Genomic DNA, 21,831 nt, shown 5'->3' with positions numbered 1-21,831 from the left:
TGGCTTGGCCACTCAAGGACTTTGAGACTTGTCCCGAAGCCATTCTTGTGTTGTCTTGGTTGTGTGCTTAGGGTCGCTGTCCTGTTGGAACGTGAACCTCGGCCCCTGTCTGATGTCCTGAGCACTCTGGAGCAGGTTTTAATCTGTGATCTCTCTGTACTTTGCTCACGTCATCTTTCCCTCCATCCTGACTAGTCTCCCAGTCCCTGCCGCTGAAAAACATTCCCACAGTGTAATGCTGCCACCACCATGCTTCACTGTAAGGATGGTATCTGGTTTACTCCAGACGTGACGCTTGGCATTCAGGCCAAAGAGTTCAATCTTGGTTTCATCAGACTTGCTTCTCATGGTCTGAGAGTCCTTAAGGTGCCTTTTGGAAATCTCCAAGTTGGATGTCATGTTCCTTTTCCCGAGAAATGGCTTTCGTCTGGCCACTCTACCATAAAGGCCTGATTGGTAGAGTGCTGCAGAGATGGTTGTCCTTCTGGAAGGTTCTCCCATCTCCACAGAGGAACTCTGGAGCTCTGTCAGAGTGACCATCGGGTTCTTGGTCACCTCCCTGACCAAGGCCCTTCTCCCCCGATTGCTCAGTTTTGCCAGGCAGACAGCTCTAGGGACAGTCTTGGCAGCTCCAAACTACTACTTCAATTTAAGAATGGAGGCCACTGTGGTATTGGGGACCTTCAATGCTGCACAAATGTATTGGTACCCTTCCCCAGATCTGTGCCTCGACACGATCCTGTCTCGGCGCTCTACATACAATTCCTTTGACCTCATGGCTTTGGCTCTGACATGCACTGTCAACTATATAGACAGGTGTGTGCCAAATGTCCAATCAATTGAATTTACCACAGGTGGACTCCAATCAAGTTGTAGAAACATCTCAAAGATGATCAATGGAAACAGGATGCAGCTGAGCTTAATTTCGAGTCTCATAGCGAAGGGTCTCCATACTTATGTAAATAAAGTATTTCTGTTTTTTATTTGTAATGCATTTGCCCAAATTTCTAACAACCTGTTTTCGCTTTGTTGTTGTGGGGTATTGTCTAGATTGAGGAAATGTTTCTATTTAATCAATTTTAGAGAGAGGCTGTAACGTGACTTTTTCAACATTTTGTTAAGGCATCTAAATGCTTTCCGAATGCCAATGTATGTTTCCATCCATTTGGCGAATATTTTCAAGAGAATATACAAATGGTGGCACAGAAACAGTGTTAGAACATCTCACTGTTAGAGGTGTGCGCACAGATGGGCTCTCACCCTGTTACCCACCAGTGTAACATTAGTGTACTGTCAATCTCTGCTTTTGTGCATCTCAGGGTCTCTAAATGTTTTCTACCCTCTCTCTTTCTGTGTCTCTCGGTCTCAGATGTACCCTCCCTTTCTGCCCTTCCCGCCTCCCTACGGCCCCCAGGGGCCCTACAGGTACCCCCCTCCTGGTGAGGCCCCTCCCAGGTTTCGCCAGCAGGGTCAGGACGGCCGCGGGCGTCCCCAGGGCGGTCCCCGTGGTGGGGGAGGAGAGATGGTGAAGCGACCCTCCATTCTGAAGCAGGATGACCTGAAGGAGCTAGATGAACTAGACCACCAGGACGGAGACGAGGGCTGGGCAGGTGAGAGAGAGGAGACGTCAGGACTCATGAACACTTGTAATTATTGGTAGAGTATACTGCTCAGAAAGCAGTGGCAAGTGCAAAAAGTCATCACATTAAGAGTAGAGACCTGTACACTGTTAAATTGATATGAGAACCTTAAACAACGTGGGGCAATTGACTGGATAGCCTGAAAGTATTACAAGAAAGCCAGCCACCTTCATTATTTTAGAATCCGAGAGACTTTCACTCTCTATCATATCAATTGTATGATGCTGATATGGTGGGACTTTGCTATTACATGGAGAAACACAGTGGGTAGCACATTTGACGGCATCATCTCATCTCATGGACTCAGTAGTGCTTTGTGTAGGGGAGGGGAGACATCAGGTTTATCCAAGTGAGGGAGAGATGAGAAGCATGCATTGTTTCAAGTCTCCCTCATAGTGTGTGTGGCTGTGTATAATGGTCGAGGATGGCAACGGTGCAAATGCGGTCTGCATGCCTATTGTGCTTCCCCTCTGAACCGTTGAGTCTGTCAAACAGGGGCACACGAGGAAATCGACTACTCGGCCAAGTTGAAGTTCAGCGACGATGAAGGAGAGGAAGATGAGGAGAGGAACGAGAGACCCGAGAGGAGTGAAAGAAGCGAGAGCAAGAACGGCGCACGGTATGTCCCACAGTACCTGCCCAACATAAGATTGACATGGTTTGGAAAATACAGTTTAAACGTTTAAAACTATTTGTGCTGTGCTAGCAATCCTCCTTTCTGCCACGAAGACCCACACGCTCACATAAATTGTTTCTGAATGAATAAATGACGGAGCCAGAATGTAATGAATTCTTGAAATGGTTGTTGAATGTGGGATTGCTTTTGACGTGACATGTGTCGTCTCTTATTTCCTTCCCCAGGGAGATGCAAAGGTCTCAGGAAGGTCCCCCTCAGGTGGTGCAGCGCTCCCGAGTCTCTGACAGCGGAGTGGACAGGGATACCCGCCGCACCCCTCCCTCCAATGCCGACCACGACGGCCCCCCACCCCCCTCCAGCAAGCCAGGATGGGCCGAGGAGGGGTGCAAGAGCGGCTGGGGGAGCCAAGGCGCCCATGCCACCTACCAGGTACGACCCTCTGCGAGGGCTAGTCTTGTGGACTTTCAGAGGCATCTCAGGGCTAGTGCAAGTGAACAGTGACCATTTTATAGTAAAAAGCAGGATTGCTTTGAGGACATGGATATTAGCGTATTTAGCGTAATAGGTAACTAGATGCAGCTGGCTAACTGTAACCTGTGGTTGCCTGTACACTACAGGGGCGTAGGCCTGGACTGGGTGGGTCCCGGGAGCAGCTCTCCCCCCCACCAGGGCCTCTCCTCCACCAGGGACAGGGGCCTTACTCCTACTACCGACAGGTATCTGCCTACCTGGGGAGAGAGAAGGCCTCGTGTGTGTGTGTGTGTGTGTGTGTATATATATGCGAGAGTGTGTTTACAAAACATTAGGAACACCTGCTCTTTCCATGACCGACTTTCACTTTGCAGGTGAAAGTGATGATCCCTTATTGATGTCACTTGTTATATCCACTTCAATCAGTGAGTGCGTTCAGAAAGTATTCAGACCCCTGACTTTTCCCACATTTTGTTATGTTACAGCGTTATTCTAAAACGTATTAAATAGTTTTTTTCCCTCATCAATCTACACACGATATCACTTAAAGACATTGCAACATTTTTGCAAATGTATATAAAAAAATAAAAAAACTGATATGATATTTACACAACTATTCAGACCCTTACTAAGTTTTTTGTTGAAACACCTTTGGCAGCGGTTACAGCCTTGAGTCTTCTAGGGTATGATGCTACAAGCTTGGCACACCTGTATTTGGGGAGTTTCTCCCATTCTCTGCAGATCCTCTCAAGCTCTGTCAGGTTGGATGGATAGCGTCGCTGCACAGCTATTTTCAGGTCTCTCCAGAGATGTTCGATGGATTTCAAGTCTGGGCTCTGGCTGGGCCACTCAAGGACATTCAGAGACTTGTCCCGAAGCCACTCCTGCATTGTCTTGGCTGTGTGCTTAGGGTCATTGTCTTGTTGAAAGGTGAACCTTCAACATAGTCTGAGGTCCTGAGCGCTCTGGAGCTGGTTTTCATCAAGGATATCTCTGTACTTTACTCCGTTCATTTTTCCCTTGATCCTGACTAGTCTCCCAGTACCTGCCTCTGAAAAATCCCCACAGCAGGATGCTCCCACCACCACCATGCTTCACCGTAGGGATGTCGCCAGATTGTCCCCGGATGTGATGCTTGGCATTCAGGCCAAAGAGTTCTGTCTTAGTTAATTCAGACCAGATAATCTTGTTTCTCATGGTCTGAGTGTCCTTTAGGTGTCATTTGGCAAACTCCAAACGGGCTGTCGTGTGCCTTTAACTGAGTAGTGGTTTCCGTCTGGCCACTCTACCATAAAGGCCTGATTAGTGGAGTGTTGCAGAGATGTTAGTCTTTCTGGAAGGTTCTTTCATCTCTACAGAGGAACTCTGGAGCTCTGCCAGAGTGAACATTGGGATCTTGGTCACCTCCCTGACCAAGGGCCTCCCCTGCTCAGTTTGGCCGGGCGGCCAGCTCTAGGAAGAGTCTTGGTGGTTCCAAACCTCTTCCATTTAAGAATGATGGAGGCCACTGTGTTCTTGTGGACCTTCAATGCTGCAGAATTGTTTTGGTACCCTTCCCCAGATCTATACCTCGACACAATCATGTCTCGGAGCTCTGCGTAGAATTCCTTTGACCTCATGACTTGGTTTTTGCTCTGACATGTACTGTCAACTGTAGACCGGTGTGTGCCTTTCCAAATGATGTCCAGCCAAAAGAATTTACCACAGGTGGACTCCGATGAAGTTGTAGAAGCCTCTCAAGGATGATCAACGGAAACAGGATGCATCTGAGCTCAATTTCGAAGTCGCATAGCCATGGGTCTGAATACTAATGTAAATATCTATCTGTTTTTTATCTTCAATACATTAGCAAAAAATTCTAAAAACCTGTTTTCGCTTTGTCGTTATGGGGTATTGCTTGTAGATTGATGAGGAAAACAATTTATTTAATCATTTTTAGAATACGTAATGTAACAAAATGTGGACAAAGTCAAGGGGTCCGAATACTTTCTGAATGCGCTGTAGATGAAGGAGAGATTTTTAAGCCTTGAGACCATTGTGTATGAGACATGGATTGTGTGTGTGCGCCAATCAGAGGGTAAATGGGCAAGACAAAAGATTTAAGTGCCTTTGAACAGGGTATGGTAGTAGGTGCCAGGTGCACCGTTTTGTGTCAAGAGCTGAAACGCTGCTGGCTTTTTCACGATGAACAGTTTCCTGTGTGTATCATGAATAGTCCACCACCCAAAGGACATCCAGACACAACTGTTTGAATCATTGGAGTCAACATGGGCCAGCATCCCTGTGGAACGCTTTCAACACCTTGTAGAGTCCATGCCCTGACTAATTGAGTGTTCTGAGGGTAAAATATTAGGTGGTGTTTTTAATATTTTGTACACTGTGTATAGCCGGACAGCATTTTCACACACTTTTTTTGCGGATCAGTTATTTGCAATTATTCATACCATCCTAGGAAAGTTTTTTTTAACGTTTTTTTTTCTTCATATTGCAGCAGAGTTTGTTGTCATGTGTGTCCTCATTCAATCTCTCCAGGACCGCAACTCCCCTAATCAGTCCAGCCCGGTGGTAGCCCCTGAAACTGTCTCCCTGGCCCCCGGGAAGGTCGCCCCCTCCTCGCAGCTCCAACAGCAGCAGGCTACTTCCCCCGTCCCCGGAGGCCCCACCCCTCCACCTCAGACGACTGGCCTGCTGGCCCCGCCCACCGGCGAAGATGAAGAGGAGACATGGCGCCAGCGCAGGAAGCAGTCGTCCTCAGAGATCTCGGCCGCTGTTGAACGCGCCCGCCGGCGCCGCGAAGAGGAGGAGCGAAGGATGGAGGAAGAGCGGCGTGCGGCCTGCGCTGAGAAGCTGAAGAGGCTGGATGAGAAGGCCCAGCAGGGTGGTGGTGGGAGCAGCGGAGGCTCCAAGCCCCCCAGTCTGGACGGCAACTCCACCACGGCCGGAAGCCCCAGCCCTTCCCTGTCGGCCTCAGCCTGCTCCCCCAACATCAGCCAGCCCCCATCCCCCTGCGTGGACCTTGAGGAGCCCCCCCTGGCTGCCCAGGCTGTTACCAGGGACCTAGTGCCAGGGCCCAGTCCCACCGACAGACAGAGGGCCAATAGCAATAGCAGCTATGACTCCAATGCTGGTGAGTTCTGACAAGAGCTATGGCGGTCATAAAATTGTCAGCAGGTGATTGTCATACAAATAACTGCAGGTTGCAAGGTAATTTACCATTTAATTAACATAAACATGTTTAGCATGTCCTGGCTTCCATGCGCAGCCTACAAGCCAGTGATGCAGCGCTTTGGAACATCTACATTTTAAAGTTTAATAAAGCCTACACATCACAATAAATCCGTTATTTATTGTGGGCATGCCTAAAGAAACATGATATTAAGAAAATATAGCCTACTTCAGATTATGTGTTAGGCCCTGATCTGGCTCTGCCATATGGCTGTGGGCCACAGTAGTTTGCAAGACAAGATTTGCTTATAATTCCCGTGGCATTCTATTATAGTAAGAAGAATACAGTTGAACAAAGCTGAATAAAATAGAAGATATATTTGAAAGAAACAGGTTCTCCTAAATTATTAATTCTGTTATTTATTCAACTTTAGTTGTGATTCAAACGTTAGGCTATGTGTTTAAGGCTGCATGATGCAACTCTAATGATGATTTGAAAAAAGTCGCATCAAAGCCATGAGCTCTGCTCTGTTTCTTGCGCAGGCTGCACACACTAGAGGTCGACCGATTATTATTTTTCATTACAGATACCGATTATTGGAGGACCAAAAAAAGCTGATGCCGATTTTTATATATATTTGTAATAATAGCAATTAAAACGGTCACAATTAACACTTTTATTTTAATATAATACATAAATAAAATCAATTTAGTCTCAAATAAATAATGAAATGGGCTCAGTTTGGTTTAAATAATGCAAAAAAAACGGTGCTGGAGGAGAAAGTATAAGTGCAATATGTGCCATGTAAAAAGCTAACGTTTAAGTTCCTTGCTCAGAACATGAGAACATATGAAAGCTGGTGGTTCCTTTTAACAAGAGTCTTCAATATTCCCAGTTAAGAAATTTTAGGTTGTGGTTATTATAGAAATTATGACGCGTCAATTATTTCCCTCTATACCATTTGTATTTCGTATACCTTTGACTATTGGATGTTCTTGTAGGCACTTTAGTATTGCCAGCCTAATCTCGGGAGTTGATAGGCTTGAAGTCATAAACAGCGCTGTGCTTCAAGCATTGCTAAGAGCTGCTGTCAAACGCAGTAAAGTGCTGTTTGAATGAATGCTTACAAGCCTGCTGCTGCCTACCACCGCTCAGACAGACTGCTCTACCAAATATCAAATCATAGACTGAATTATAATATAATAAACACACAGAAATACGAGCCTTTAGTCATTATTATGGTCAAATCCGGAAACTATCATTTCGAAAACAAAACGTTTCTTCTTTCAGTGAACTATGGAACCATTCCATATTTTGTCGAACGGGTGGCAACCCTAAGTCTAAATATTGCTGTTACATTGCACGACCTTCAATGTTATGTCATAATTATGTAAAATTCTGCCAAATTAATTACAGCCTTTTTTTTTTGGAAGAAATTGTCTTCACACAGTTCGCAACGAGCCAGGCGGCCTAAACTGCTGCATATTCCCTGACCCTGCTTGCACTGAACGCAAGAAAAGTGACACCATTTCCCTAATTAATATGGCCTGCTAACATGAATTTATTTTAACTAAATATACAGGTTTAAGAAAATATACTTTGTGTATCGATTTTAAGAAAGGCATTGATGTTTATGGTGAGGGACAACGCATGGTATTTTTTCGCGAATGTGCTTTTGTTAAATCATCCGTTTGGCTAAGTTGACGTAGGCTGTGATTCGACAATAAATTAACAGGCAACGCATTGATTATATTGAACGTAGGACAAGCCAGTTAACGTAGTAATATCATCAACCATGTGTAGTTAACTAGTGATTATTACAGATAATACAGATACATCAGATACGTTTAATGCTAGCTAGCAACTTAACTTGACTCCTTGCAGCCACAAGGTTGTTCGATGTTGCACTCACGTAACAGGTGGTCAGCCTGCCACGCAGTCTCCTCGTGGATTGCAATATAATCGGCATCCAAAAAGGCAGAATTAATCAGCCATGGCGATTAATTGGTCAACCTCTAGCACACACATAGCTGTCATCAAGGCAAAGGGTGTCTACTTTGAAGCATCTCATGTAAATTATATTTAGATTTGTTTAACACTTTTTTTGGTTAGTACATGATGATAACGTGTTATTTCATAGTTTTTATGTCTTCACTATTTTTCTACAATGTAGAAAATAGTAATAAATAAAGAAAAATAACTGTAATGAGTAGGTACTTTTGACTGGTACTGTATTTGTGAAATTTTGATTTAGAATGGTCCATTATCATGCACCTGTCGGTCACGGGCAGGGGGAAAAAATACATGTAATCCGTATGCACTTAAATATCAAATGGAGGATGCTTTTTCCGCAGTTCATTTTCATGCCAGGTAGGCTACTCCGGTTGTAAGGCGAAGCAGTGTGCTTAATATTAGGATAGTTGAGAAGTAAATATAGTAGGCCTAGCCTATAGCGGCATCAGAGTGCAGTTTTTGAGAAGCCTATTTACTGTGACTGCCAGGTGTGGTGGTAATACGGTCACCGTAACAGCCCTATTTTTTTACCCAGCATTCTGGTGTGGTCTTCATATTTCAACTTGGTTAGCCGTTTGATGTGGGTATCTCTAAAAAGGTATGTTTGGGCCAGTTGACAAAAGGCTTGTATGTGTTTCGCCAAACGGTTGTTCATCTTTGAAGTTTTTGTTTTATCACGTCTTAAGTTCACAATAGTACCTTTACTGACCTTCCTTAATTGTATAGCACATGACTTGGTATTATTCACATCTGCTTACTTCTTCCAACAACCAGTGGCATATCATTGCTATATTCTCTCCCCTTCCTCCCATCCAGATGCCCAGGTGTGTCCCCAGCCCCCCACTCCCCAGCTGCAGCAGCCCCCTCTGGAGGTCCTGGTGCCTGGGGAAGGGAAGGAGGAGATCCTAGATAGTGCTCACGTCCGCAGCGGAGGTGGTGGTGGAGGAGTGGTAGACCCAGTGAAGGTAGAAAGCATGGGAGGAGGAGCAAGTCGCCAAGCCAGCGGCCCCCCGGGACAGGGCTACTCCAAGTACCAGAAGTCCCTGCCTCCCCGCTTCCAGAGACAGCAACAGGTCAGTCTAATAACCTACTGAAGTCATTACCCAATGGTAAATCTATGGATAATGATCTGATGGACAATATTTATCTTCGCTATGCTACTCCCCAATTGCAGCTCCCCTGAAATATCACTGGAATCAATGTCACTGGAAAACAGTCAATATCCAAATGTATGGGAGCATGCTAAGGTGTGTCTAATCCCAAAAGACGACAACAAATTCCTTACGTCTGCTAATAGTCGACCGATCAGTCTACTCCCTTCAATCAGTAAGATATTAGAGGGTATTGTGAGTAAACAAATAAGCGACTACAATGGAAAATAATTATTTGATCACAGCCAATCAGCATACTTATCACAAAAAACATTCTACCACTGCATTGGTTGACATGATTGATAATGGCTCGGTGCTATCGATGATGGCAAGTTTGTGGGTATACAATTTCTAGATTTTAGTGTAAAAAAAGATTTTAGTAGTAAAAAAAATACTTTCAACTGCCATTTTATAAAATTGTTTAAACGATAATATGGCGTGAATTCACCATTCATATGGTCCTGCATATGACCCATGATGTATATAAACCACTGGTATGACTGCTAGGGGGCAATGCAGTACAATCTATCGCAGTACAATCTATCGCAGTACTGGCTACCTAAGAGACGGCTCTGACCTTACTGCTGTCCCCCACCCACTCAGCAACAAGGGTAGTGAATGACGTTTTTGGTTCTCTGCTGTCCCCCCCTCCTCTGTTCAGTTGTCAGTACATGGGACTCCACTTCTCTTCAATGTGATGGCTGGTTGCAGTGATGTGACAGCCTGTTCATAGACGTCCAACAATTTGTTATTAAAGTCACGTTTGTGCTCGCGCTTTGTACTCGCAGAGCAGTCATTGTACAGTTTCTCCATCCAGGCAGTTGTTTTTTCGACATGGCATCTTGTAGTGTGGTTGTAGATATGCCATCAGGGCAGTGAAACAGACGTCCTCGACCATTGACAATGGCTGCATATCAACCGCAATCATTTCTGTAATATATATGGGGTGGCCACTAGGGGGGTTTGGCATCGTATATCATAATGTTTTATGGGTACATAATCACGATATGACAAAAGTTGACATCGCCCAACCACGTATGTAAAGGCTAGGCGAAATGGCGGATTCATAATATAAACTGAGTGTACAAAACATTAGGAACACCTGCTTTTTTTCATGAGACTGACCAGGTCAAAGTAGAATCCCTTCATTTTGTCACTTGTTAAATCCACTTCAAGACCAGTTAAAGAAGGATTTTTAAGTCTTGAGAATAGAGGTCGACCGATTATGATTTTTCAATACCAATACTGATTATTGGAGGACCAAAAAAAGCCGATTCCGATTAATCGGCCGAGTTAAAAAATAAAAATAATACAATAAAATATGTATTTATTTGTGATAATGACAATTACAACAATACTGAATGAACACTTATTTTAACTTAATATAATACATCAATAAAATCAATTTAGCCTCAAATAAATAATGAAACATGTTCAATTTGATTTAAATAATACAAAAACAAAGTGTTGAAGAAGAAAGTAAAAGTGCAATATGTGCCATGTAAGAAAGCTAACGTTTCAGTTCCTTGCTCGGAACATGAGAACATATGAAAGCTGGTGGTTCCTTTTAACACGAGTCTTCAATATTCCCAGGTAAGAAGTTTAGGTTGTAGTTATTATAGGAATTATAGGACTATATCTCTCTGTACGATTTGTATTTCATATACCTTTGATTATTGGATGTTCTTATAGGCACTTTAGTATTGCCAGTGTAACAGTATAGCTTCCGTCCATCTCCTTGCCGCGACCTGGGCTCGAACCAGGAACACATCGACAACAGCCACCCTCGAAGCAGCGTTACCCATGCAGAGCAAGGGGAACAACTACTCAATGTCTCAGAGCGAGTGACGTTTGAAACACTATTAGTGCGCTATTAACTAGCTAGCCATTTCACATTGATTACACCAGCCTAATCTCGGGAGTTGATAGGCTTGAAGTCATAAACAGCACAATGGCAAAACGCACGAAAGTGCTGTTTGAATGAATGCTTACGAGCCTGCTGGTGCATCGCTCAGTCAGACCGCTCTATCAAATCATAGACTTAATAATAACACACAGAAATACGAGCCTTAGGTCATTAATATGGTCGAATCCGGAAACTATCATCTCGAAAACAAGACGTTTATTCTTTCAGTGAATTACGAAACCGTTCCGTATTTTATTTAACGGGTGGCATCCATAAGTCTAAATATTCCTGTTACATTGCACAACCTTCAATGTTATGTCATAATTACGTAAAATTCTGGCAGATTAGTTCGCAACGAGCCAGGAGGCCCAAACTGTTGCATATACCCTGACTCTGCGTGCAATGAACGCAAGAGAAGTGACACAATTTCACCTGGTTAATATTGCCTGCTAACCTGGATTTATTTTAGCAAAATATGCAGGTTTAAAAATATATACTTCTATGTATTGATTTTAAGGCATTTTAAGAAAGGCATGTTTAGGGTTAGCTGCAACGATTGTGCTTTTTTTTTCGCAAATGAGATTTTGTTAAATCATCCCCCGTTTGGCGAAGTTGGCTGTCTTTGTTAGGAAGAAATAGTCTTCACACAGTTTGCAATGAGCAGCAGTTTGGGCCCAGCATTTACCCTGACTCTGTTGCAAGAGAAGTGACACCATTTTTCCTAGTTAGAAGAAATTCATGTTAGCAGGCAATATTAACTAAATATGCAGGTTTAAAAAATATTTACTTGTCTATTGATTTTAAGAAAGGCATTGATGTTTATGGTTTGGTACACAGTGGCGCAACGACAGTCCTTTTTCACGAATGCCACCGCATCGATTATATGCAACGAAGGACACGCTAGATAAACTAGTATTATCATCAACCATGTGTAGTTAACTAGTGATTATGATTGATTGATTGTTTTTTATAAGAAGTTTAATACTAGCTAGCAACTTACCTTGGCTTCTTACTGCATTCGTGTAACAGGCAGGCTCCTCGTGGAGTGCAATGTAATCAGGTGGTTAGAGCGTTGGACTAGTTAACTGTAAGGTTGCAAGATTGAATCCCCGAGCTGACATGGTAAACATCTGTCGTTCTGCCCCTGAACAAGGCAATTTACCCACCGTTCCTAGGCCGTCATTGAAAATAAGATTGTGTCCTTGACTAACTTGCCTAGTTAAATAAAAAATAAAATTTAATAAAATAAAATTCCGCAAAATTGGTGTCCAAAAATACCGATTTCCGATTGTTATGAAAACTTGAAATCGGCCCTAATTAATCGGCCGACCTCTACTTGAGACATCAAATCATATTTTATTGGTCAATTACACTTGTTTAGCAGATGTTATTGCGGGTGTAACAAAATGCTTATGTTACTAGCTCCGACAGTGCAGTAATATCAAACAAGTAATATCTAACAATTTCACACCATATGCCCAATACACACAAATCTAAGTAAAGGAATGATGAATTATAAATATATGGATGAGCAATGTCAGAGCGGCATAGACTAAGATATAGTAAAATAGAATACAGTATATACATATGAGATGAGTAATGCAAGATATGTAAACATTAAAGTGACTAGTGATTTCAAGTCTATGTATATAGGCAGCAGCCTCATGTGCTCGTGATGGCTATTTAACAGCCTGATGGTCTTGAACTATAATCTGTTTTTCAGTCTCTCGGTCCCAGCTTTGATGCACCTGTGCTGACCTCACCTTCTGGATGATAGTGGGGTGAACAGGCAGTGACTCGGGTGTTGTCCTTGATTTATCTTTTTGGCCTTCCTGTGACATTGAGTACTGTAGGTGTCCTGGAGGGCAGGTAGTTTGCCCCGATGATGCGTTGGGCAGACCACACCACCCTCTGGTGAGCCGTACCAGGCGGTGATACAGCCCGACAGGATGCTCTCAAGGACTTGAGTTCCTGTATGTTATCACAATTGCACCATGAGTTGTTAATCATGAAACATACACCTTCTTCTTCCCGGAGAGTTGTTTATACCTGTCTGTGCGATGAACTGAGAACCCAGCTGGCTGGACCAACTCAGACGGTAGATCCCGGGAGAGCCATGTTTCCGTGAAACAGAGTGTGTTACAATTACTGGTGTTTCTCTGGTAGGAAATACTCTCCCTGAGCTTGTCAACTTTATTATCCAGAGACTGAACATTAGTGAGTAATATACTCAGAAGCGGTGAGTGGTGTGCGGACTAAGTCGGACTAGAAGACCCCTCCGAGTACCTACCCTTTGCCGGCGTTGTTTTGGGTCGGCCTCTGGAATCAGTTCAATTGCCCTGGTGGGTGCGAACAAAGGATTCACTTCGGGAAAATTGTATTCCTGGTTGTACCTGCAAGCCTGCAGGCGCGACACAAAATGCAGAAATAAAAATATAAATCATGCCTTACCTTTGACGAGCTTCTCTTGTTGGCACTCCAATATGTCCCATAAATATCACAAATGGTCCTTTTGTTTGATTAATTCCGTCGATATATATCCAAAATGTCAATTTATTTGGCTTGTTTGATCCAGAAAAACACTGGTTCCAACTTGCGCAACGTGGCTACAAAATATCTCAAAGGTTACCTGTAAACTTTGCCAAAACATTTCAAACTACTTTTGCAATACAACTTTAGGTATTTTTTAAAGTAAATAATTGATCAAATTGAAGACGGGATGATCTGTGTTCAATACAGGAAGAAAACAAACTGACACTACCTTTCTGGTCATGCGCCTCTATCTAACAGTACACTTGAAGTGACCCTCGTTTTGAACAGGGCTACTTCTTCATTACACAAAGAAAAAACCTCAACCAATTTCTAAAGACTGGTGACATCCAGTGGAAACGGTAGGAACTGCAAAAGGTCCCTTAGAAATCAGGATTCCCAATGAAAAGAGTGACCTCAAAAACCAAAAAAATCTGAATGGTTTTTCCTCAAGGTTTTGCCTGCTACATAAGTTCTGTTATACTCGCAGACATGATTCAAACCGTTTTAGAAACTTCAGAGTGTTTTCTATCCAAATCAACTAATAATATGTATATCTAATCTTATGGGGATGAGTAGCAGGCAGTTAAATTTGGGCATGCATTTCATCCGGACGTGAAAATACTGCCCCGTGTCACCACGAAGTTAACGCTCAACAGTTTTCTGTGTGTATCAAGAATGGGCCACCACCCAAAGGACATCCAGCCAACTTGACTCAACTGTGCCAAGCATTGGAGTCAACATGGGCCAGCATCCCAGTGGAACGCCTTTGACACCTTGTAGAGTCCATGCCCCAACAAATTGAGGCTGTTCTGAGGGCAAAATGGGGTGCAACTCAATACTAGGAAGGTGTTTGAGAGATGGATGGATGGATATTCATTCCCTAAATAAGCTTTGTTGCACAATTAAGTCAATACACTACATTTCAAACGGTCAGCATTCTCATGAATTCAGGGATTGTCAAATTATACCTAGGCTAAATTATAAGTCTTTCACAACCATAAGACCAACTAATAATGCAAAAAAAATTATAAAAATAGTTCAACCTTCTTTTTTTTTTCTCAATCTGGTGTCCATGTCTTATCTATGAAAATCCCCTTTTTGTGACAAATTCAACCAAAACCATGCACATCTAATAATGACAAACAAGGTATTACAGAAAATGAACACATAATTCCAAAACAATCTCTCAAGCACCAGCCCATGTGCTAGTGAGTAGCCTGCTAATCTTTTGTATTTCAAGTCTAGCCAACTTGGATCTATTTGCTAGCTAACAAGGTAGAACAGTTATGAACCCTCCTGTCCATCTCCAACTGTTTGAACTGTCCACTTTGTTTCGATGTTAATTAAGTGGCCTACCTGGCTATTATTTCTCAGAATGAGAATTTGTTGTCAATTCCTGACATAAATCTGTATTTTTATGCTCATTGCACATTTATGACAGACTACACGGCTAGCACGTCTGGCTAAAATGCTGCCAGCTAGCGGTACCGCAAGGCTGCGCGCAACAAACTGAGCATTCATTTTCCAGTATCCTCTGTTACAGTAAAATGTCTTAATGTGTTTCGGTGTACATTTTGACCGATTTCTGTTGGACCAAACCTCAAATACAAATAGCGAGTTTAAACTGCTTGTCAGATAGGAAGACGTGGTATTTCATCTGTTGTTGCGAGTGTGTGTGTGGTTGTGATTAATTTTTTTGTGGGAAGGTGCACACAGCACAGAACGAGCCAAGGAGACGAGTCTTCTTGGGTATGATGCTACGCTACAAGCTTGGTGAACCTGTTATTTTGGGAGTTTCTCCCATTCTTCTCTGTAGATCCTCTCAAGCTCTGTCAGGTTGGGTGGGGAGCGTTGCTGCACAGCTATTGTCAGTTCTCTCCAGAGATGTTTGATCGGGTTCAAATCTGGCCTCTGGCTGGGCCACTCAAGGACATTCAGAGACTTGTCCCGAAGTCACTCCTGCGTAGTCTTGGCTATGTGCTTAGGGTCGTTGTCCTGTTGGAAGGTGAACCTTCGCCCCAGTCTGAGCGCACTGGAGCAGGTTTTCATCAAGGATCTCTGTACTTTGCTCCGTTCCTCTTTCCCTCGATCCTGACGAGTCTTCCAGTCCCTGCTGCTGAAAAACATCCCCACAGCATGATGCTGCCACCACCATGCTTCACCGTAGGAATGGTATTGGTCAGATGATAAATGGTGCCTGGTTTCCTCAAGACGTGACGCTTGGCATTCAGGCCAAAGAGTTCAATCTTGGTTTCATCAGACCAGAGAATCTTGTTTCTCATGGTCTGATCCCTTTAGGTGCCTTTTGGCAAACTCCATGCGGGGTGTCATGTGCCTTCTACTGAGGGGCTTCCGTCTGGCCACTACCATAAATGCCTGATTGGTGGAGTGCTGCAGAGATGACTGTTCTTCTGGAAGGTTCTCCCATTTCCAGAGAGGAACTCTGGAGCTCTGTCAGAGTGACCATTGGGTTCCTGGTCACCTCCCTGACCATGGCCCTCCTCCTCCGATTTCTCAGTTTGGCCGGGCGGCCAGCTCTAGGGAGAGTCTTGGTGGTTCCAAACTTCTTCCATTCATGAGTGATGGATGCCACTGTGTTCTTTGGGAACTTCAATCCCGCAGACATTTTATGGTACCCTTCACTAGATATGTGCCTTGACATAATCCTGTCTCAGATCTACGGACAATTCATTCGGCTTGGTTTTGGCTCTGACATGCACTGTCAACTGTGGGATCTTATATAGACAGGTGTGTGCCTTTCCAAATCATGTCCAACTAATTGAATTTACCACAGGTGGACTCCAATCAAGTTGTAGAGATTTCTCAAGGATAATCAATGGAAACAGGATGCACCAGAGCTCAATTTCAAGTCTCATAGTGAAGGGTCTAAATACATTTATATAAATGTTGTATTTTTTTTATAGATATTTTAAAAAAAACATGTTTTTCCTTTGTCATTATGGTGTATTGTGTGTAGATTGATGAGGAAAAATTAAATAATTTAAAAACAAATTAGAGTAAAGCTGTAACATAACAAAATGTCAAAAGTGAAGGGGTTTGAACACTTTACAAATGCACTGTATATTATAACATTTCTCCCATTTGGTGTCTTCAGGAGCAGCTGATGAAGCAGCAGCAGCAGTGGCAGCAGCAGCACAGCCAAGCAGCCCAACAGAGCCAGCAGCAGCTCCCACCCCAGCAGCCTCAGCAGGCCCCCCAGCAGCAGGGCCCTTCTTCGGGGGCCACCACTCAGACCCAGGGTCCAAAGCAGCAGCAGTCAGGGTCCCTTCAGTACCCGCCACAGGGCTCCATGGGCCGCGGCCCCCAGCCCCTGCCCATGAACTTTGACCCGCGCTGGATGATGATGCCCTACATGGACCCCCGGATGATGCAGGGGGGCATGCAGGGTCGACCTCCAGGGCCCATGGACTACTACCCGCCCAACATGCAACATGCAGGTGGGTACTCATGGTAGTCTGGTTTGATATATAAAATATTCAGTCAAGGAGTTGGTATTTTGCCATAGGGCAGAATCTGAATTTGCAGGTCAATGGCAGGTTTGTGCAAACCAGATTCAAATGTTGAATATTTAGATTATGATAATGCAATAATGTTTATATGTTATAGGAAATGGCACCAGGTTGCCAGCTATAATTTGTATAATTGAGTATGACTTTTTTCCCTAACCATTTCTGTTTCAGGGATGATGGGGCGAGAGCGCTCCGATTCGGGGGGCTCTGGTTCGGACACCTTCGACAGGCAGCAGCACCCGGGACACCCCAACCGTGGGACACCTCCCATGGATCCCAAACTGGCCTGGGGGCCTGAGGTGTTCCCTGGGGGCAGCGAAGGCAGGGGACTGAGCTCCCCTCTGAGACAGAAGCAGGCACTGGAAGAGGATGATGTCAGTGGCAAAGGGCCTAGGTAAGACGGGGGGGGGGGGGGGCGTGTCAGATGTCACTCACAATCATTTAAAGGGATATTTTTGGCAATGGGGCCCTTTATCTCCTTCCCTAGAGTCTGATTCATTCGTGGATACCATTTTTATCTCTGCATGTAGTTCGAAGGAAGTTGCTAGTTAGCTTTGGCTCGTGAAACTACCTCTAATTTCCTTAATACTAGACATAAAAGTGGTATCCACAAGTTCATCTGACTCTGTGGAAATAAAGGGCCAATCCTCAAGTATCCATTTAATGAGCAAATCATACAATACTGTTTGAATAGGAAAATATGTATTAGTTGAAATCAAATGAGATTAATATATGAATCCAGTCAGTTTTATAAGTACAGTATACGGTTTATGGAATAAAGGTTTTTTATTAAATCGCTGGTTTTTAATTTAGGAGTGACACCCCTCCAGTCCGTGGTATGCGAGAGGGAGGGCCAGGCCCCATCCAGCAGCCCAACTCTGTTTCGGGCTCCTCCAATCAAACCCCACCCCCTGTGGGCACTCTGGTGGGGGGCCAGGGAGGAGGCAGCCACCACCCCCACCACCACCAGTCCTACATGGGTGGCCGGGGCAACTACAGCAACTTTCCCGACCAGGGCTCCCGCATGGCCCTACACCAGCAGCAACAGAGGGGGAGTGGTGGAGGCTTCAGCCACCAGGATGAGGGCCAGGGCCACAAGGTTGGCCAGCAACAGGGCCAGGTCTGGGGGGCCCCCCACCCCCACTACGACCGCAATGGGCGCACTGACCTCTCCCCCCTGGAGAATAACAACCTCCACCACCCTCAAAACCAACAACACCATGGTCATCAACAACACCAAGGCCCCTCCCACTTTCCCCTCCACCCCCACAAGCCCGAGAATGGCCGCGGTGAAAGAGGAGGCGAAGCCCACAAGAAGGGTGACCCCTCGCCCCCACTCCAACAGCCGTCCCTCTCCTCCTGCTCATCCTCCTCCTCCTCGTCCTCAGCCAGGGACGACGGCAGCAGCAAGGCGGTCGTGCATCTCCCCCCACCTCAGCGCAAGGCTGACACAGGAACCGGGCAGAGACATGATGCAGGAAGCAGCAGAGAGATGAAGCAGGATAAGATGGGCCACAGCCACTCTCAGTCCTCTGTGACGTCTCAACAGTCCCAGCTGCAGCCGCAGAGGCAGGGCCAGGAGCAGCACCACCGTGATCCCAAGCCCAACCAGCGGGAGCGAGGGGGGAGGGAACACAAGACTGAGACCCAGTGGGGGCCACGGCCTGGCAGCAGCAACGCAGGAGGCCCCTCGAACAACAGGAGAGGAGGGAGCGGAAACAACCGCGGAGGGGAGGATTCATCCAATCACCCAACAGCGTCTGACCACAACAAACCTAGCGGCGGCAGCAACACCAATAAGAGGGCAGGGCCTATCAAGAGGCCTGTGCTGAAGGAGATGAAAAGAGAGGGTGGGGAGGGCGAGGGAGGAGAAAAGACCAGCGGAGGAGGCTCTGGAAAAGACAAAGACGGAGGCAATTCATCAGTCAAGCAGGAAACATCCTCCGGCCCACAGAGCTCCTCTGCAGTGTCTGGTAAAGAAGAACTGGCTCAGACCGGTCCCAAACCCAGAAACGGATGGAAGGACCGAGCGGCGAACGAACGAGGAGGAGTGGGCAAAGGTCCCAAAGACGGTGTCAACCCCACCCCCTCATCAGGGTACTCTGGCCCCTCATCCAATAGGCGGGACAGAGAGCGCTCGTTGGAGAGGGGCGCATCATACCACGGCGGCTCGGCCCGTGGTAGCAGAGCCAGCCGAGGACGAGGTGGCGAGTTCTACGGGCGTGGCCGAGGTTACCGGGGCACTTACACGGGCACGGCCGGGGGTGGCAGTGTTAGCCGTGGCAGGGCAGCAGGCAGCAGGAGCAGCCGGGACTACCGAGCTGGTGGCGGCTACCACCAAGAATTCAATGACGAGGCATCGGGGGCAAGGCGTAACCGAGGGGGGTCGCAAGCCAACCCGGGGCGCGCCCGTAACCACAGCGAGACCCGCAGCGAGGGTTCAGAATACGAGGAGGTCCCCAAGAGGAGGAGGCAGAGGGGGTCGGAGACGGGCAGTGAGAGTGCCGCCAGCGACCTGGCCCAGTCGGACAAGGAAGACCGCAAATCCAGCACCAAGAATGGCAGTGGCACAGATAACTTTACCAGTGGCGGCTCCGCCCCATCCAGAGGCTCCCAGGCCCGGGTGTTCACCCCCAGAGGGGTGCCCTCTAGGAGGGGTAGGGGGGGTGGAGGAGGAGGTGGCAGCATCTATAGAAGTGGTGGAGCCGGAGGAGGAATGGCTGGAGGTCACAGGTCAGGATCCAGGGCCGACCCTCAAGGCTGGGCCTCCAAGTCCTCAGCCTCGGTCCGCAAGCAGCAGGGCCCAATGCAGTCGTCTGCACCCAAAGACCCGGGTCGTGGAACCAGTGGGGAGGAGAAGTCAGTGGACGGAAGCCAAGCTCAGAATCAGGGAGGAGCAACCCCTCCACAATCTATCCTTGCTGCACCTACTCTAGCCCCACAGGGCTCCCTGGAGAATGGAGGAGTTGGGACCCAGCAGTCCACGGCTAATCCCACTTCCAACTCCAGCGGGCCCCTTCCTCTCTCAGGCTCGGACGGGCGTGGCTTTCCTTGCGTCCCTCGGGATGGCTTTGAGCGCCCCCCGAGACGCCGTCGCCACGGGCGCTCCCAACACCAACAGGACAAGCCACCGCGCTTCCGCAGGCTGAAGGAGCGAGAGAACGCCGCTCGCATCAACGGAGGAGGACGACCCTCCTCGCCCTGCCAGAATTACATTCAGGATGTCACTGACGGCGCACACAAAGCGGTGCCCTCGACCGGCACTGCCCCCAACGCTAACCACATTGCTACCACAACTACCAACAACAACAGCAGTACCGGCACCCATCTTGGAAGCTCTAACGCAAACAGTCACCACCATCACTACAACCAGGGCAACTCTGGTCCTGCCCACTCTCAGCAGCACCACAACCCAGCAGGAGGCGCCAAATCCCCTGACTTCTCTAACCAGAACTCAGACCAGGCCAATGAGGAGTGGGAGACCGCCTCCGAGAGCAGTGACTTCACCGAGTTCCGCGAGAGGGAGGGAGGAGGAGGGAAGTCCTATTCCTCCCATCACCATCATCACCCACCCGGAAGAGGAGGTGGAGGTGGGGGAGGGGTCGGAGAGCGAGAGATGACTGCGAAGGAGCAGGCGGCAAACAAGAGAAGTTTCTCCAGCCAGCGTCCCGGTATGGAGCGACAGAACAGGAGGGTCAACGCTGGAGGAAGAGAGGGAGGTGGGGGAGGAAGAGGCCCACGGGGCCCGCCCAGTGGGGGAGGAGGCGGAGCTGGAAACGGAGGGGGCCAACGCGGTGAGCGCCGTGGAAACTGGCCCTCCCCCAAAAACAGGAAGTGAAGTAGAAGATCTGAAAACATTTCAAATGCATCCCCCTGCCCCTGCCCCTCCCCTCTTCTTTATCCCTTTCTGTATCTATTGTTCCCTCAGCCTCTTATCTGTTCTCATCCCTTAACATATTAGCACATAGTTATGGAGACAGTGTACACACTCATGTTAAACCCCCCCCTCGCTTCTTTCTCCATCCAATTGCAATCTACCGTCCGTTATTGTAGTGTCTACTCTGCTCCCTCCCTGTCATGTCCCCCCACCCTACAGAATTCCACCCAAATTTAGGTTTGATTAGACACCCTTGTTCGTTTCGAACACACACCTCTTTTGACTGAGAACATAACTACAAAAAACATGTTTGCATTTACAAGCACAATATGACATATAACAGACATACACAACCACGCGCAGTAGTGTGTGTACGCAGTGTGACATGTCATGATAAACATGTTGGAGGAATTGGCTAGCCAGGAGAAGGCAGATTTTATATTGATGTTACCTGTGTATATTTCTACCATGCTTTTGGTTGGGGTGGTATTCGGTAGGGCAGTTAACTTCATTATATTTTCCCACATGGGGTGGGGGGGTTTCAGGTTCTTCTTTCAACGAGAACAATTGTACCATAGATTATAATAAAAATTCTCTACCTTGTTTTTTTCCCTCCTTGGTCAGTTTTGTTTCACCCACCCCCCACCCTTTAAAAAGTTAGGTAATGTGTATTTTTTTCTTCTACAAAGCAGGTCATTAAAATACCTTTTTATACAACTCCCCCCACCTCTTGAGTTTTTGATCTCCTGATCTGTTTAATTACTGTGACAGCCACAGTAGACCAGTTGAAATACTACTGCTCACCCATCCACACTCTCCTCACATTGATTGTATCTCGAATATCAATGTCTTTGCTGCTTGTTCAGAACTAGGCTGTGTGATTGAGTTTTTGTTGACCTGCTCTTATT

At 46.3% G+C, this 21,831-nt stretch overlaps 1 protein-coding gene across 4 annotated transcripts in view; it reads left to right on the top strand.

Annotated features, from left to right (window-relative positions):
- Positions 1-21,643, top strand: part of LOC109903726 (protein PRRC2A-like) — a 39,453-nt gene extending 17,810 nt beyond the window's left edge. For 2 of the 4 annotated variants that reach the window (XM_020500614.2, XM_020500613.2), the window contains exons 8-16: positions 1,370-1,610; positions 2,136-2,259; positions 2,502-2,706; positions 2,895-2,993; positions 5,281-5,875; positions 8,744-9,000; positions 16,632-16,974; positions 17,218-17,440; positions 17,860-21,643. In XM_020500614.2, the coding sequence (XP_020356203.1) occupies positions 1,370-1,610; positions 2,136-2,259; positions 2,502-2,706; positions 2,895-2,993; positions 5,281-5,875; positions 8,744-9,000; positions 16,632-16,974; positions 17,218-17,440; positions 17,860-20,884 (5,112 nt within the window). In that variant the 3' untranslated portion in view covers positions 20,885-21,643. The remainder of the gene's footprint in view (positions 1-1,369; positions 1,611-2,135; positions 2,260-2,501; positions 2,707-2,894; positions 2,994-5,280; positions 5,876-8,743; positions 9,001-16,631; positions 16,975-17,217; positions 17,441-17,859) is intronic. The other 2 variants (XM_031788537.1, XM_020500617.2) reach the window with 2 other exon arrangements.
- The last annotated feature ends 188 nt before the right edge of the window (positions 21,644-21,831 follow it).

Source organism: Oncorhynchus kisutch, linkage group LG14, assembly GCF_002021735.2.
Source record: "Oncorhynchus kisutch isolate 150728-3 linkage group LG14, Okis_V2, whole genome shotgun sequence".
NCBI lineage: Eukaryota > Metazoa > Chordata > Actinopteri > Salmoniformes > Salmonidae > Oncorhynchus > Oncorhynchus kisutch.
The sequence above is the reverse complement of the archived record's forward strand: the minus strand, read 5'-3'. Positions and strand labels throughout refer to the sequence as shown.